General features: G+C 43.2%; 1 protein-coding gene across 3 annotated transcripts in view; it reads right to left on the reverse strand.

Moving 5' to 3' along the window:
- The window catches only part of STARD3NL (STARD3 N-terminal like), a 123009-nt gene that overhangs the window by 35879 nt on the left and 70030 nt on the right, over window positions 1–17100 (reverse strand). For all 3 annotated transcript variants that reach the window (XM_030204002.1, XM_030203994.1, XM_030203987.1), the window contains exons 5-7: window positions 13956–14009; window positions 12390–12507; window positions 7760–7858 (exon numbers count right to left, since the gene is read on the reverse strand). In XM_030204002.1, coding sequence (XP_030059862.1) covers window positions 7760–7858; window positions 12390–12507; window positions 13956–14009 — 271 coding nt within the window. The remainder of the gene's footprint in view (window positions 1–7759; window positions 7859–12389; window positions 12508–13955; window positions 14010–17100) is intronic.

Below are 17100 nucleotides of genomic sequence, written 5' to 3' on the forward strand. Positions count from 1 at the left end.
CCTTTTCTAATTCCGCTATATCTTTTTTGAGATACGGCGACCAGAACTGAATGCAATACTCAAGGTTTGGACACACCATGGAGCGATACAAACGCATTATAGTATTTTCGGTCTTATTCACCATCCCTTTCCTAATAATTCCCAGCATCCTGTTTGCTTTTTTAGCCGCTGCCACACAATAAGCAGAAGATTTCAGCGTATTATCTATGACGACATCCAGATCTTTTTCTTGAGTGCTGATCCCCAAGGTGGACCCCTAGCATCAGGTAACTGCTATTTGGATTATTCTTTTCAATGTGCATCACCTTGCATTTGTCCAACATTAAATTTCATCTGCCATTTAGACGCCCACTCTTCCAATTTCCTAAGGTCTTCCTACAATATTTCACAGTCCAAAAGTGTTTTAACAACCTTGAATAGTGTTGTATCATCTGCAAATTTGATCACCTCACTCGTTCCAATTTCCATATCATTTATAAATATGTTAAATAGTACCAGTCCCAGTACAGATCCCTGTGGCACTCCACTGTTCACTCTCCTCTATTGAGAGAAATGACCATTTAACCCTAAAATCTGTTTTCTGTCCAATAGCCAATTCCTAATCCACATCAGAACACTGCCTCCTATCCCACGACTCTTTAATTTTCTCAGGAGTCTCTCATGAGGTACTTTATCAAAAGCTTTCTAAAAATCTAGATACACTATTGGGCTCATTTTCGAAAGAGAAGGACGACCATCTTTCGACACAAATCGGAAGATGGGCGTCCTTCTCACAGGGTCGCCCAAATCGGTATAATCAAGAGCCGATTTTGGAAGTCCCCAACTGCTTTCGGTTGCAGGGACGGCCAAAGTTCAAGGGGGCGTATCAGAGGCGTTGAGAAGGCGGGACTTGGGCATGCCTAACACATGGACGTCTTCAACACATAATGGAAAAAAACAAGGGCGTCCCTGAGGAGCACTTGGACGACTTTACCTAGTCCTGTTTTTCTTACGACCAAGACACAAAAAGGTGGCCAAAAGTGTATCCTAACCGGACTATTTGAAGAACCCACCGGTCTGAGGTTATAAGAGACCACCTTTGGTGAAAAAACATTAACTTCCCCCCAACCGGCAAGTCGCCCGGTGCAGACACTTTTACAGAGGCTATGCTGAACTGGAGCCTGTCAAAAGCTCGTCCCTTGCTTTTGCTGGGGAGCAGCAGGGGCCTTAGGCGCACGCTGTTGTCGAGAACGAGCGTGCTGGGGCTGAGCCTGACTAGGCTGCCAAGAAGCCAGAGTGTACCTACGCCTGGCATAGGAATAGGGAGCACTCCTCTTCCCCCCCCCCCAAAAAACCTCCTAGATGAGGAGGTTGTAGCAAAAGGTGCCCGGCGGGAGAGAGAATCCACAGAATCATTATGCTTCTTGATCTGGTCAACAAGATCCTCTACTTGCTCACCAAAAAGGTTGTCCCCCCAGCAAGGTACATCCGCCATCCGCTGCTGGACCGAATGATCCAGGTCAGAGACACGCAGCCATGAGAGTCTGCGCATCACTATACCTTGAGCAGCGATTCTGGATGCCACATCAAAAAGAGTCGAAAGCGCCCATGGCCAGGAATTTTCGACACTCCTTCTGCTGCTTGACCACCTGGCAAAAAGGCTCGGCCTGCTCCGGAGGGAGGGCATCAACTAAGCTAGACAGTTGCCTCACCGAGTTCCGCAAGTGGACACTCGTGAAGAGCTGGTAAGACTGGATTCGGGCGGCAAGCATAGCGGCCTGATACATCTTCCTCCCAAAAGAGTCCAAGGTCCTAGCTTTTCTGCCTGGGAGCGCCAAGGCATAGTCTCTAGTACTCTTGGCTCTTTTGAGGGCAGAATCCATCACCATGGAATTGTGGGGTAACTGAGACCTCATCAATCCAGGTTCACCGTGGATCCAATACTGGGAATCAGCTTTCTTCAGGATCACGGGACCGGACAGAGGGAATGACCAGTTCCGCATAAGGACTTCCTTCAGTACCTTATGTAGAGAAGCCGTCACAGCCTCCTTAGGTAGAGGAGGATTGTCAGGACATCGAGCATCTCAGCCCTGGGCTCATCCTCAACCTCTATAGGGAACGGAATGGTCGTAGCCATTTTCCGAACAAAAGAAGTAAAGGACTCTTCGGAGGAGATAGTCTCCTTTCAGGTGGATGGGAAGGTTCAAAGTGAATCCCATACAACTCTTCAGAAGAAAAGTATCTGGGATCTCCCTCTGACTCCCACTAACGCTGCTCTTCAGTATCGGATAATACTTCTCTCAGGGAACTCCGAGACTGAGCCTGCCTCGACACCAAGGATTGACATCCTCGATGGCAGTGCCGAGCGGCTGACACCCGCATAGACTGTGTTGAAGCTTCCTCCACAGACGTCGAAGGAGAGTTGGCCTGGGTGGCAGCAAAACCCGATGCCGCAAGTGGCACCAAGGACAGGGACCTCACCACAGGTGAAGGGCCAGACGCCACTGCAGAAGCCGGTACGGAAGGCGCAAGCACCTCCAACACTAAAGCAGAACGACGAACCAGTCCTTCCATAAGTTCTGGAAGTAGGGCCTGGATGCGCGCGTCGAGAGCCGCCATCGGAGAAGGCTATGGGGTCAGTGGAACAGCCGGTGGCAGAATCTGCCGAGGATCAGGAGCAGGTACCGGGCTGCTAGGAGACCGACACATCGGCACCTCCTGTATAGAGGGGGAGCAGTCCTCTCAGCGCCGTCGCTTCTTGGGTGCTGAATCCCTCGATGCCCCAGAGTTCCCGGCACCGCGTGTAGAAGGAGATCGATGACGATGCTTCTTCGCCTTCGTTCGATGCCAGTCATCGAGACTCCTCGGTACCGACAAGGACGACGTGGAATCTACACGTCTACTCGGGGACAGGTCCGACAATGGTCGGTCCTGGGGGGCCTGCATAGCAGGAGGCCTCGAGACAGGTGGAGACCCACTCGATGCCTCACTGCTCTTAGCACGACTTGGTCTCTCAGCAGCCATTACCTCCGCATGGGTGAGTTATATTTCTGGAGGTCTTAAGTGTCTAATTTGAATTTTAAATGATTACACTGTGTATGCACATTATTGTATAAGTTATGTGATTGGCTTCAATTCCCTTGGTTTGTGGATTTGGATACCAGAGGGGTTTTGTGATTTGGTCTGCAGTTACACTGGACATATGTAGCTCTCTGCTGGCTTTCCATATTTACACATAAAAGTATGCATTTAGTTGAGTTAAAAACAGCTGTGTAATTTAAAGAAAAACTCTGGCTTTGCCTCTAAATTTTCTGGTAATTCAAATTTTCGAAAAAGTAATCTTAATATTGCAGTTTTTGGCAAAGAATCAAACTATCATATTTTTTGGTTCAGTTCCAGTTTGACTTCAACAACTGAAGCTGTTCCATTTTAATTCTCTGCTTGTAGATAACTCCGCTTCCCCATAAAAATACTGCTTATGCAATAATCTGTAAGAGACCAATTTACTCCTGTAGAACTCTACTCACAGAGTAAATACCTCTAATCTCCATAAGAGGGCAGGTAACAGTAAAGAATGTTGCTTGGTTCTCCTTCAGACAGACAGTTATGCATGAGAAAAGAGATTCATGTCATCAGCACTTGGAAAACTCTCTAATTCTGTCTAGTATCATCAATAAATTCACAAATTGTTCATGTATGTTCAGCCGCTGACAGTTTTTCAAGAACACAATACAGAAAATATCTGTATTAAAATCAATATGACAGAATCACATCTTCAAACCCTATGCAATAACAAGGCCTTTTCACAATATCTTACAGGGTGCTGGGAATGTACTTACGCATTCAGCAAGTCCTTGAGGTATGTTTATGTGATGTGTGATCACAATGACTCAATATTCAAACAGTTTAGATTCTTTAAGTGTCACCTTTAAATATGGACTATGATGGAATTCCTAAATGTAGGAACCTAATTTCACTAGCTACTTTTAGACCATTATTTTAGAAAAATATTTGTGTGCAAACAGGGGCACTTACATGAGTATAGTGCAATATGTGTAAATATAGATATAAGCCACTAGTTACATAGGGCGATCCACACCACGCAGAGATTTAAAAAGGGTACTCACGGAGGAAAATCCTGGAGAAGGACCGCGGTCAGCTGCCGAGGGAACGTCTGGGAATGGAGTGGATACTGCGCCGTTTACGGAAGAAAGAGTTTATAAACAGCTGGAGAATCTGAAGGCGGACAAAGCTATGGGGCCAGATGGGATACACCAGGATACTGAAGGAGCTCAGAGAGGTCCTGGCAGGACCTCTTAAAGATTTATTTAATAGATCTTTAGAGACGGGAGAGGTTCCACGAGATTGGAGACTAGCAGATGTGGCCCCACTTCACAAAAGTGGAGACGGGGAAGAAGTGGGAAACTACAGACCGGTAAAGTCTCACGTCGGTGGTAGGAAAAATAATGGAGTCGCTGCTGAAAGAAAGGATAGTTAACTTTCTAGAAGCCGACAGATTACAGGACCCGAGGAAACATGGCTTTACCAAAGGAAAATCCTGCTAAACTAATCTTATTGACTTCTTTGACTTTGTGACCAGAGAACTGGATGAAGGACGTGCGCTAGATGTAATTTATTTGGACTTTAGCAAAGCCTTTGATATGGTCCCCCACATAAGACTCGTGACTAAGCTAAAAGGGTTGAACTGGATAAGCAACTGGTTGACCGACTGGTGGCAGAGGGTGGTGGTAAATGGAATCCGCTCGGAGGAAAGAAAGGTGAGCAGTGGAGTTCCTCAGGGGTTGGTGCTGGGGCCTATTCTGTTTAATATATTTGTGGGAGATATTGCTGAAGGGTTGGAAGGAAAGGTGTGCCTTTTTGCGGATGACATGAAAATAGCCAATAGAGTGGATACCCTGGAGGAAGTAGAAACAATGAGAAGGGATCTCCGAAAGTTAGAAGAGTGGTCGAGGATCTGGCAGTTAAAATTTAATATACGAAATATTAGAAACCTACAGTATTTACTTAAATTGGCTATGTGTCATGTGTGCTAAAGTTGTGTACGATATTAAAATTTAATGCCAAGAAGTGTAGAGTGATGCAGTTGGGGTGCAGAAACCCGAAAGAGAGATACCAGATAGGAAGGGAAAGATTAGTAAGCTCGACTCAGGAGAGAGACCTTGGGGTGTTGGTGTCTGAGGATCTAAAGGTGAAGAAACAATGTGACAAGGCGATGGCCATGGCCAGAAGGATGCTAGGCTGCATAGAGAGGGTCATAGAAAACAACAGGGTAACCGATCTGCAAACTCCAAGATGGAAAACAAACAAAGCAGATATGTTGATAAAAAACAGTATTTATTAAAAAAAATTGTAGAAATAAAATTAGAAAGCCTGACATAGGCCGTGTTTCGCCCAACTAGGCTGCATCAGTTGGGCGAAACATGGCCTCTGTCGGGCTTTCTAATTTTATTTCTACAATTTTTTAATAAATACTGTTTATCAATGTATCTGTTTTGTTTGTTTTACATCTTAGAGAGGGGCATAGCCAGCAGAAGAAAAGAGGTGTTGATGCCCCTCTACAAGTCGTTGGTGAGGCCCCACTTGGAGTATTGTGTTCAGTTTTGGAGGCCGTATCTTGCTAAACATGTAAAAAGACTGGAAGCGGTGCAAAGAAAAGCTACAAAAATGGTATGGGATTTGCGTTGCAAACCGTACGAGGAGAGACTTGCTGACCTGAACATGTACACCTTGGAGGAAAGGAGAAACAGGGGTGACATGATACAGACGTTCAAATATTTGAAAGGTATTAATCCGCAAATGAACCTTTTCCGGAGACGGGAAGGCGGTAGAACTAGAGGACATGAATTGAGGTTGAAGGGGGGCAGATTCAGGACTAATGTCAGGAAGTATTTTTTCACGGAAAGGGTGGTGGATATGTGGAATGCCCTCCCGCGGGAGGTGGTGGAGATGAAAACGGTAATGGAATTCAAACATGCGTGGGATAAACACAAATGAATCCTGTTCAGAAGGAATGGTTCCACGGAATCTTAGCAGAGATTGGGTGGCAACGCTGGTAATTGGGAAACAAAACGGGAGCTGGGCAGACTACAGTCTACGCCCTGATCGTGACTGAATAGATAGGGATAGGATGGAGTGTAAATTTTAAGGGGCTTTGACGTTAGCTTCAGAACTTAGTACAAGAACAGTACAGTACTGGGCAGACTTCTACGTCTGTGGCCTGAGAAAGGCAAGGACAAATATATATATATATGTGTGTGTGTGTGTGTGTGTGTGTGTATGTAGATTTTAGACCCACCCATACGGTCTGTCCAGTCTGCCCAACAAGTTAAACTCATTTTACATACATACATATTATATAGATAGATAGATATAGATATATATAGATATAGATAGTATCACATACCATGTAAAATGAGTTTATCTTGTTGGGCAGACTGGACAGACCGTACAGGTCTTTAGGTGCCGTCATTTACTATGTTACTATGGATTGGGTGGGTCTAAAACCTACATGTATATTCCTCATTTTATAAAGAAAATGAATATGTATGGCAGGAAGTTTCCATATCAGGTTTTACATCAGCTCAAAGACATGAGTAGGTTTTAAAAAAACTGTTCTGTCAGCCAAGAGGCATTAAAGGAGTCATTCTTCTTAATCCCATGTAGTTTATTTCCTCCACCAAAATGAAACCAGATTAAAATTGCAGCCTCATTACTCAATTGACAATGCTTACACATGTATGTCTGTAAAATGGGGGCAGCTACATGTAGAGATGGTGCCACTTGAATGTGGAAGTTGTAAAAATAACAAACTTTCCACATTTAAGTACTATCATCTCCACACTAATACCGTTCCATTTTTCCAACATGTATATTTGTAAAATGGCTGCCCCCACTGCATCTGCCAGCATGCACACGTGCACTCTTGCTGCTATTTTAGAAAAGGCAGTCTGGATAAAGTGTGAGCATAAGCACATAGTAACATGTAAAATTATACACTAGTAAAAGTTACATCTGTGTTTTGGTAATCTAGGTGCAAGCACTTACACCAGCTCTATGGCTGGTGTTAAGCAGCTGTACCTAAAATATACTTTCTTTTATAGAATAGGCTCCAAACAATCACACAAAAAATAGCACAAAAAAAATCTTCAGGAGCAGGGCAACGAGAAGTACTTTATTGAAGATACTTGACACGGGCCGCGTTTCGTCGACAAATCATCTGCATCAGGGGTCACATATATCTGTTGATCTTCTTGTTAGGTAAAGCAAGTCTGCTAACATAGCACAATAATGCAAAGCCTTCTCAAAGCGTCGGGAGTATACACGTATAATTGGAATAGCTGTAAGAGTGACGGCAGGACTCTTACAGCTATTCCAATTATACATGTATACTCAGAAGCTTTGAGAAGGCATTACCCAAAGCACAGCCCATGTCGGGTCTGCTCAATACAGTACTTCTCATTGCCCTGCTCCTGAAGGTCCTTTTGTGTGATTGCACCCCTTGGTAGAACCTCCCCCTCCCTAATTATCTAGTCATTGCAAGATAGTGCAGACCTTCTACAAGGCTCAATGTGAACAAATGATACAATACAATATCATTAATATACTCAACACACCAACTCCATTTGAAAAAGCTAATATTAAAAAAAAAAAAAAAGGAAAATAGGCTCCTTCCACCTACACACTAAATCATGTCACCATGACATAAGGTCAGCTGAATCTCTGCTCTACATTGATATTTCAAAAAATGAAGAGAAATTACCAGCTACAGATTCAGGAGGGGAATAGAACTGTCCATCTGAAAGGGGTCTAGGCTGGATAAGTGCTGCTCGTTCAGATACATCCTGTACCATCAGCAGTCCTAGAAAAGAAGGAATTATGAATTACATATTTATTTATTGGGATTACCAATCAATCACAATACACTCATTCCTATAATTATTTGCTTGCATTTAAGCAAATTAGAAAAAAATAGCCCCATTATCTACCGTATAAAAATTTCAACATGAATTAAAAAAACACAACTAGGAGATATGAACACTTCATGATATACAGATGTGTTCTTTAATACAGATATTTTAAAAGGATAATGACAGTTTGTCATGTGGGTTCTGTGTTATTATTACAGCATTAGAGACAGATTTCCCTATAGGAAACTAAGCATGCATTTGAAATCATCTGATTATTACAGGCACTAACCAATGAATAGGCAGCTTAGTGTGTGTGCATGTGTGTACACGTGTATTACATCTGTGCGCGTGTGCGTGCGTGTAGGAGTACAGGGGCAGATCGAATTTTGGGTTCAGTTACGGTGCCAAACCTGACCCAAAATCCTTTTTCTGCCTGATTTCAGTCAAGAAGCTAAGGCCATGGTTTTCGGTTTCAGCCGAAACTGATCGGGTGTTTTTAGTGGAAGCCAAAACTTTGTGCTTTGTCCTGTTTTGTCTCTCCCCCTCCCCTCCAAACAGGAGTTGCCTTTCCCCCCACCCACCTATAGGTGGCCCCTCAGGCCTATCTTACAATCCCTGGTAGACTAGAGGTGTTAGGGCAGGAGTGATCCCCCGTTGCTCCTGCCAATGCTACCTCTGCTCTCAAAATTGCTGCCATGACCTCTAGTGGCAATCACAGACTGCTGCAAGAAGTCATAGCAGCCATTTTGAGAACAGAGCCAACATGGGCATCACTCCTGTCCTGACTACACCACAAGGGATTGTAAGGTAGTCTGGGGGAGGGGGGGAGGTAAGAGCTACTCTTTGCATTCTTTTTTGGTGAGTAGTACAATTGCAAGTAATGTAGTTATGATCTTTCATAGTAGTTTACATGGTAAATAGAGTGCTCCAAATAAATGCTTTTGATGCAAAAGTTTACCAGGAATTTAAATCTCTAAATTTGTGATGAAAAGCTCCTTTGGAATTTGGTTCTCTGTGGAGACATGACATCACCTGTCACTTCAAATATTGTACAGCGCTGCGTAACCCTGGCAGCGCTATAGAAATGCTAAGTAGTAGTAGTAGTAGTAGTACTTCAAACATGGTGCAAAGTCAGTCATTGTAAAAGCACTGACTTAGTTTCAGTTTTCATTATCTGAGCTCCATGTGTGTGAAGGCCATCTTGCTTGGCGGTAAAATATGGAGGGGCATTTTCGAAAGGAACGTCCTCATTTCAATTTGGACATCCTCGAAAAACGTCCCGATCCAGGGGCGGGGAATCCCGTATTTTCGATTCGAAACATCCCATCTTTCGTTTTGATAATACGGTCAGGGACGTCCAAAATCCTGAAATTTGGTCATTCTTAGAGATGGTCATCCCTAAACATGGTCGTTCTGATTTTCAGCAATTTTCGAAACTAAGGACGTCCATCTCAGAAACGACGAAATGCAAACCATTTGATCGTGGGAGGAGCCAGAATTTGTAGTGCACTGGTCCCCCTGACATGCCAGGACACCAACCGGGCACCCCCTAGGGGGCACTGCAGTGGACTTCATAAAATGCTCCCAGGTACATAGCTCCCTTACCTTGTGTGCTGAGCCCCCCCAAACCCCCCCTTAAAACCCACTACCCACAACTGTACACCACTACCATAGTCCTTACAGGTGAAGGGGGGCACCTAGATGTGGGTACAGTGGGTTTGTGGTGGATTTTGGACCGCTCGCTGTTTCCTCCACAAATGTATCAGGTAGATGGGGTATGGGCCTGGGTCCGCCTGCCTGAAGTGCACTGCACCCACTAAAACTGCTCCAGGGATCTGCATACTGCTGTGGGCAATCAATATTTTGAAAGATATTTTTTGAGGGTGGAAGGGGGTTAGTGACCACTGGGGGAGTAAGGGGAGGTCATCCCCAATTCTCTTCAGTGGTCATTTTGGCCACCTTTTTGTGCCTTGGTCGTAAGAAAAACACGACCAGGTAAAGTCGTCCAAGTGTTCGTCAGGGAAGTCCTTGTTTCTTTCGATTATGGGTCAAGGACGTCCAAGTGTTAGGCACGCCCAAGTCCCACCTTCGCTATGCCTCCGATGTGCCCCCTTGAACTTTGGCCGTCCCTGCGACGGAAAGTAGTTGGGGACGTCCAAAATCGGCTTTCGATTATACCGATTTGGACGACCCTGTGAGAAGGACGCCCATCTTCCGATTTATGTCAAAAGATGGGTGTCCTCCTCTTTCAAAAATGAGACCAATGGTCTTTCATTATTAAATCATTACATATATATTCTGGCTTGGTTACCATTGGGGTGATTCTAAAGAAATTCCAGGCTCCGTTGGATATGATGAAGATGCAGAGTTTTAAATCATACTTCTGATGTGCAGAAGCTAGATTCTATGACAAAGGAACCTAAAGATTGTTTTCCAGCACAAGCACTGGTCAGCTTACAATGACAATATGGAAAGGATGTTACAATGAAATGAAGTTTATATATTAGAAAATAATTTGAGAAATGTATTGCTCTTGACTGTATTTTTCAGAGCATATAGTCCTTGCATTCAGTAACATCAATGGGCTTTTTTATTCTAAATTATGCATCAGGCTGGTATAATGTCCACAGCGTAGACCAATGTCTGGACTTCTTTACCCTACTTTAGTAGGGATCTATATCATGCTTGTCCTTAACCAGTTTTATAACTAAATACAAAACGGGAAACATCTCAATGTTACTTTCTTTTGTTACGTGTGAACAGTTTGGGTAAGCATAAAAAACTGGTAATCATGATTTTTTTTTTTTTTTAACACTCTCACAAAGGTCCTGTCTCAGAGGATATTTAACTGTATCTGCATTGGCTTGGGAACCTAAATGTGCCAGACTTGTTGTGAAAGTCCTTGTTAAAATGGCTCTTCCTGTTGTCAGCCTGTGCTTGTAATTCCTGGGAGTGGAGGGTAATCTCCAGCAGGCATCATTGATTCACAACACAAGATCAAACTTCAGTTCTGGCTTCGGACAAAAGTGTTTTGGTAGAATTTTCAGTTTCAATCGAAACTGGGGAAAAACCCCCCAGTTTGTCGGCCTCTATGGAAGTGTGCTTGTGCATGCACATGTGTGCATATGTAGGAATTTGCATACATGCTCTATCCAGACTTAAATGCTGGCCACATGGCATTTATAGCTCAAGCAATATATAGGGTCATTTGCTAAGCATGCTAAGTTGGTGTAAATGTTTGAGCCTAAATGTCAGACATACATGCATAATGTACAGCACTTTATAAGTTAAAAACACACAAGTGTGAACGCCACCCCTGTGCATGTGTATCCATGTGCATTTACTAGGGCTGCACATCGATTAAAATTTGATCGCATGATCTAAATGTAAAAGTTGAAATTCATTTTAGCACATACACATAGATGCATTCACCAAAAACATTATCATTGTCCATTGCCATTTTCTCTCTTCACAGTTGTGAATAAACTAAGGTTCTTGGTGTAGTAGCGCAGGTCGCACTGAGTTGGAAATTCAAAAGGAGCAGCACAAAACTGCCAGCCCAGAATAAAAGCAAAAAGAAAAACTTGAGTTACCATGTCAAGGTCATCGTGATGGAAGGCAGCATTTACTGCCTCCTATTTAGGAGATACTAAGTGCTCCTGTGATAACTCTTTGTTAGCTAGTTAGTACCCAATAAATATTATACACTAGCTGGGTATTGCTTCCACGTCCACTCTCTGCCCATAGCATGCCTCCTCATAGAAAAATTAAAGAAAAATTCAGTAACACACAGTTTAACATGTGGTAAAATGCTTTTAACATGTTCGTATGGTAGCCTGTTTCTGTGCGCTAACCATGCATTAAGGACTTAATGCACTTTAGCCACCTAAACTGGCAGCTTTGAAAACTATGGCTAAGTTCCAATGTTTAGGATTCTATTTTCACTAAATATCTAAATTTAGGTTCTAAAACTAGCAAAGTTAGGGTGGAATCGGATGGAGTCAGTCAGCACTTTGTATGAATTTTTAAGGGAAAGGGGATGGGATTTGATATACTGCCTTTCTATGGTTACAATAAAAGCAGTTTACATATTATATAGATACTTATTTTGTACCTGGAGCAATGTTGGGTTAAATGACTTGCTCAGAGTCACAGGGAGCTGTAGTGGGAATCAAACCCAGTTCCCCAGGTACTCAGGCCACTGTACTAGCTCTTAAATGAGGTGACTAACTACAGGCAAATGAACAAGGGGCCTAAATTTAAGAATCTAAGAGTTAGGCATGGTTTCAGTCTAAAACTTGTGTCTGTAGATCAGGCACTCAGCTGTCTGAATATCGGCCTTATTATGAGGATAGCAAAAGACAAACATTCAAAAAATTTCTCAGGCACTCCCCATTCGTGGGACTGGTAACAGAAACACAGTGATGCACAGCCAAGCTTTCAAACACTACCAAGGTTACATATAACAGAAAATAAACATACTGTTTTCTTCTTCTGCTTCTTGTGGTAACACTTTAAAATCCATGAACCATGTTTCTATCCAGGGAAGTATGAAGGAAATAATGGGGAGTACATAGCCAAATGCACCCTGATAAAATATCTGTGGGGAAAATAAAACACAAGGTAACTTATTTTCTAATTACTCAAAAAGCACCTAAATAAGATTTCTAACGGAATCCCATGACGTGTGTCATAGTGCAAGCATCTCTGCGCACATTCCTGATTAAGATTATACAAGTGACAGACTGCAAGCAAGAAGATGGTGGTGTGTGTGTGGGGGGGAGTCCTCACAGCCTGTTCTCATGAGTACAACTTACAGTTAAAATTCAGAAAATGGTTTTGGACAACCAGAAGTGAGGGAAGCAACCAAAGCATTTGAGCCCAGAACAGCCACCTCTTCCCTCTCTTCCTCCAGCAACCAAGCTCAAAAAAGGAAGTGCCCCCTCCTACCCTGCTCACAGCCTTCTCTTCCTTTCCTCCAACAGCCCAATAATAGGGGGAAAAGAAAGAGGAAGCCTGGTTGCCTCCTCTCTCCCTCCTAAGGCTCCCTAAGAACAAAACGGGAAGACACCTGAGGTTTCTTCTTCCTGCAGTACACATTTTAAAGGGTCATGGATCTGCTATACTGCCTTTCTGTGGTACAATCAACGGTTAAAATTTATTATATTCAAACACTTTCTCTGTCCCTAGTGGGCTCACAATCTAAGTTTTTGTACCTGGGGTAATGGAGGGTTAAGCGACTTGACCAGTGTCAAAAGGAGCCACAGTGGAAATCAAACCCAGTTTCCCAGGTTATCAGCTCACCTTACTAGCAATTAGGCTACTACTCCACTCCTTCTTTGGTGGGGGGGGGTGGATGGTGTCTTCCTCTGAACTCCTTCTGTACTTTCAGGCCCAAAAGTAACAGGTTCCTCGCTTTTCTTGCTATGTCACTTCTTTACCCCCCCCCCCCCCCAAAAAAAGGGAGTGCACCACTGAAAATTCCCTTTCCCTTTTTTAATCAGGTAGGGGGATCCCCAGGGACACCCTCCTTTAATAATGAGAAATGATAGAGGGAGGAATGGGAGGAGTTTATCTTTTTACTTTTGGCCTGAAAATGCATATGGGAGGTGGGAGGGAGAATCCCCAGGATAGTGGACTTTATTTCACATTTAACACTTCAAGAGGGAAAAGGAAGCTGCCATATGGTTTCTTGTTTTCCTTATTAGGCCAGAGGAAGGGAAGAAGGAAGATACTGCACATAGGGGGCTCTTCCTTTTTCTCATATCGGGCATCAGAGGAAAACACACCGACAGCACCCAAACTTCTGTGTGGATCACTACCTTCTACCAGTGGGGTTTGGCATACCTTCTCAGTGCAGGTCCTGACTAATCTTGTCTAATGTGTAGCCATTTCATTACAGGTATATGGCTAGATATGTACACATAAATTCAGTGCATACAGATGGATGGACCAACAGAAAAACAGACATGACAACAAGCAATATTTGGGAGCATTTTGCAAAAAACACTCCCAAAACAAGCCAATTCAATCTGCTCAGAAACATACCTTTGAGAGAATTACTTTCACTAGTAGAAAGGCACTGGTTACTGCCGTTGTAAACTGAAAAAGAAACAAATACAGTTCAATCATTTTTAGATTTTTATTTGTATTACATTGCTTGCCTTTCCAAATCCATGCTCAAGGTTGAATTACACTTCAGGTACAATAAGTAGATCCCTATTTTAGAGGACATATATCTAAGCTGATGACTGGGTAGGAGCTGGTTGAGTGGAAGATGACAAAGGGAAGTGATAAATGAAGTTCACAATGAAGAAAGGAATATTACCAGTGGTATGCCGCAAAGACTCGTCCTTGGTCATTTTTTAAAAACATTTGTGTGATATTGCAGAAGAGCTGCTTAGTGAAGTTTGCCTCTTTATGGTTGGTACCAAAACCTACAATATGGCAGACACTTCTGATAGAGAGAATAACATTAGGAGGGATCTAGTAGTTTGAAGAATGGTCCAGAGTTTGGCAGCTATTATTTAACGCTCAAAAATAAAGGGTCATAAGCATATAATGTTGCCATACTGGGACAGACCGAAGGTCTATCAAATCCAGTATCCTGCTTCCAACAGTGGCAATCTAGGTCACAAGTACCTGGCAAGATCCCAGAACAATAAAACAGATTTTATGCTGCTTATACTAGAAATAAACAGTGGATTTTCTCAAGTCCATCTTTAATAATGGCTTATGATCTTTTCTTTTAGGAAATTATCCAAACCCTGCTTACTGCTTTTACCATATTCTCTGGCAACAAATTCCAGAATTTAGTTTACTGCTTAGTAGCTTATTTCATGTCTCCTAGTCCTAGTATTTTTGGAAAGAGTAAATAAACGATTCATATCTACCCGTTCTACTCCACTCAGTATTTTATATACCTCTATCATTATCTCCCCTCAGCTGTCTTTTCTCCAAGCTGAAGAGCCCTAGCTGCTTTAGCCTTTCCTAATGGGAAGTCGTCCCATCTCCTTTATCATTTTCATCGCCCTTCTCTGTACCTTTTCTAGTTCTACTGTATCTTTTTTGAGATGCGGTGACCAGAACTGCACACAGTACTCAAGGTGTGGTCAACACCATGGAGCAATACAAAGGCATTATAATATTCTCAGTTTTGTTTTCCATTCCTTTCCTAATAATTCCTAACATTCTATTTGTTTTCCAAGCTGCTGCCACTCCATGAGCAGAGGGTTTCAACGTATCAACGATGACACCTACATCCTTTTCCTGTGCGGTGACTCCTAATGTGGAACGTTGAATCACATAGCTATGGTCATGCATTTGGGAAACAAAAATCTGAGGGAATTGTACAGTTTAGGGAATGAAGAACTTCTGTGAATGAAAGAGGAGCAGAACTTAGGGGCAATTGCATCTGATGATCTTAAGGTGACCAAATAGTAGAAAAAGTGATAGCAAAAGTCAGAAGAATGCTTGAATGCATAGGGACAGGAATTATCAGCAGGTAAAAGGAGGCAGGAATGGTGCCAGCACTGGATTTCTGGGATAGGGATGGGGCAGAGCACTTCCTCTCCCTACCCTCCGCATTTCTTACCTTTGCTGGCGGGGATGCCCAATCCCCACCATTTGATGAGGTTCACCGCAAGAACTGTCCCAGCACTACCTGTGCAGGGAAAAAGACATCAGCAGGTTCCCTTCCTGTCACAGACATCAGTATTCAATGTGCATGCTCAGTTCATGCGCGAACTGAGCAAGCACGAGGTGTGCCCATGTAAACGGCAGGAAGGGAGGCTGTTGACATCTTAACCTGCAGAGACACACTGGGGCAGTTCTGGCTGTGAATCTCATTGGCTGATGGGGATTGGGCATCCCCACCAGACAGTAAGGGTACTCCAATTATGGAGGAGGCTCAAGCCAAAAGTGTAGGGGGGAGCAGGCCCCTAAAGCCTCTCCCACCACTGAAAGGTGGTGATGATTCCTCTTTATAAGTTTCTGTTTATTAAAACTTTCTAAGCCGCCCTAGCTGACTGGCAGATCTGGGCAGTTTACAAATCTAAAAATATAAAGTTAAAAAAACGAAAGGAATTACAATGACCCGATAGGAAAGAAAGCAAGAAGTCAAAGAGACAAAGCTGTAAGGGAAAACAGCAAATTGGGGGGGGGGGGGGGGGGGGGAAGGGAAGAAATAACTAGAATGGAGGGCGAGACAAAGCAGTAACGCCAATGTAAAGCCGATTTTTAAAAAAATTTCCAGAGGAGATCCGGGAAATTATAGACCGGTGAGTCTGACGTCGGTGCCGGGCAAAATGGTAGAGACTATTATTAAGAACAAAATTAAAAGCATGGATTAATGAGACAAAGTCAACATGGATTTTCAGCAGAAGGCATTTGACAAAGTACCTCATAAAAGACTCCAGAGAAAATTGGAGAGTCATGGGATAGGAGGTAGAGTTCTATTGTGGATTAAAAACTGGTTAAAAGATAGAAAACAGAGTAGGGTTAAATGGTCAGTATTCTCAATGAAGGGTAGTTAGTAGGGTTCCCCAGGGGTCTGTGCTGGGACCGCTGTTTAACATATTTATAAATGACCTAGAGATGGGAGTAACTAGTGAGGTAATTAAATTTGCTGATGACACAAAGGGAAAGGGAAATGGGACTTGATATACCGCCTTTCTGAGATTTTTGCAACTACATTCAAAGCGGTTTACATACAGTGGGGGAAATAAGTATTTGATCCCTTGCTGATTTTGTAAGTTTGCCCACTGACAAAGACATGAGCAGCCCATAATTGAAGGGTAGGTTATTGGTAACAGTGAGAGATAGCACATCACAAATTAAATCCGGAAAATCACATTGTGGAAAGTATATGAATTTATTTGCATTCTGCAGAGGGAAATAAGTATTTGATCCCCCACCAACCAGTAAGAGATCTGGCCCCTACAGACCAGGTAGATGCTCCAAATCAACTCGTTACCTGCATGACAGACAGCTGTCGGCAATGGTCACCTGTATGAAAGACACCTGTCCACAGACTCAGTGAATCAGTCAGACTCTAACCTCTACAAAATGGCCAAGAGCAAGGAGCTGTCTAAGGATGTCAGGGACAAGATCATACACCTGCACAAGGCTGGAATGGGCTACAAAACCATCAGTAAGACGCTGGGCGAGAAGGAGACAACTGTTGGTGCCATAG

Source organism: Microcaecilia unicolor, chromosome 1, assembly GCF_901765095.1.
Source record: "Microcaecilia unicolor chromosome 1, aMicUni1.1, whole genome shotgun sequence".
Taxonomy (NCBI): domain Eukaryota; kingdom Metazoa; phylum Chordata; class Amphibia; order Gymnophiona; family Siphonopidae; genus Microcaecilia; species Microcaecilia unicolor.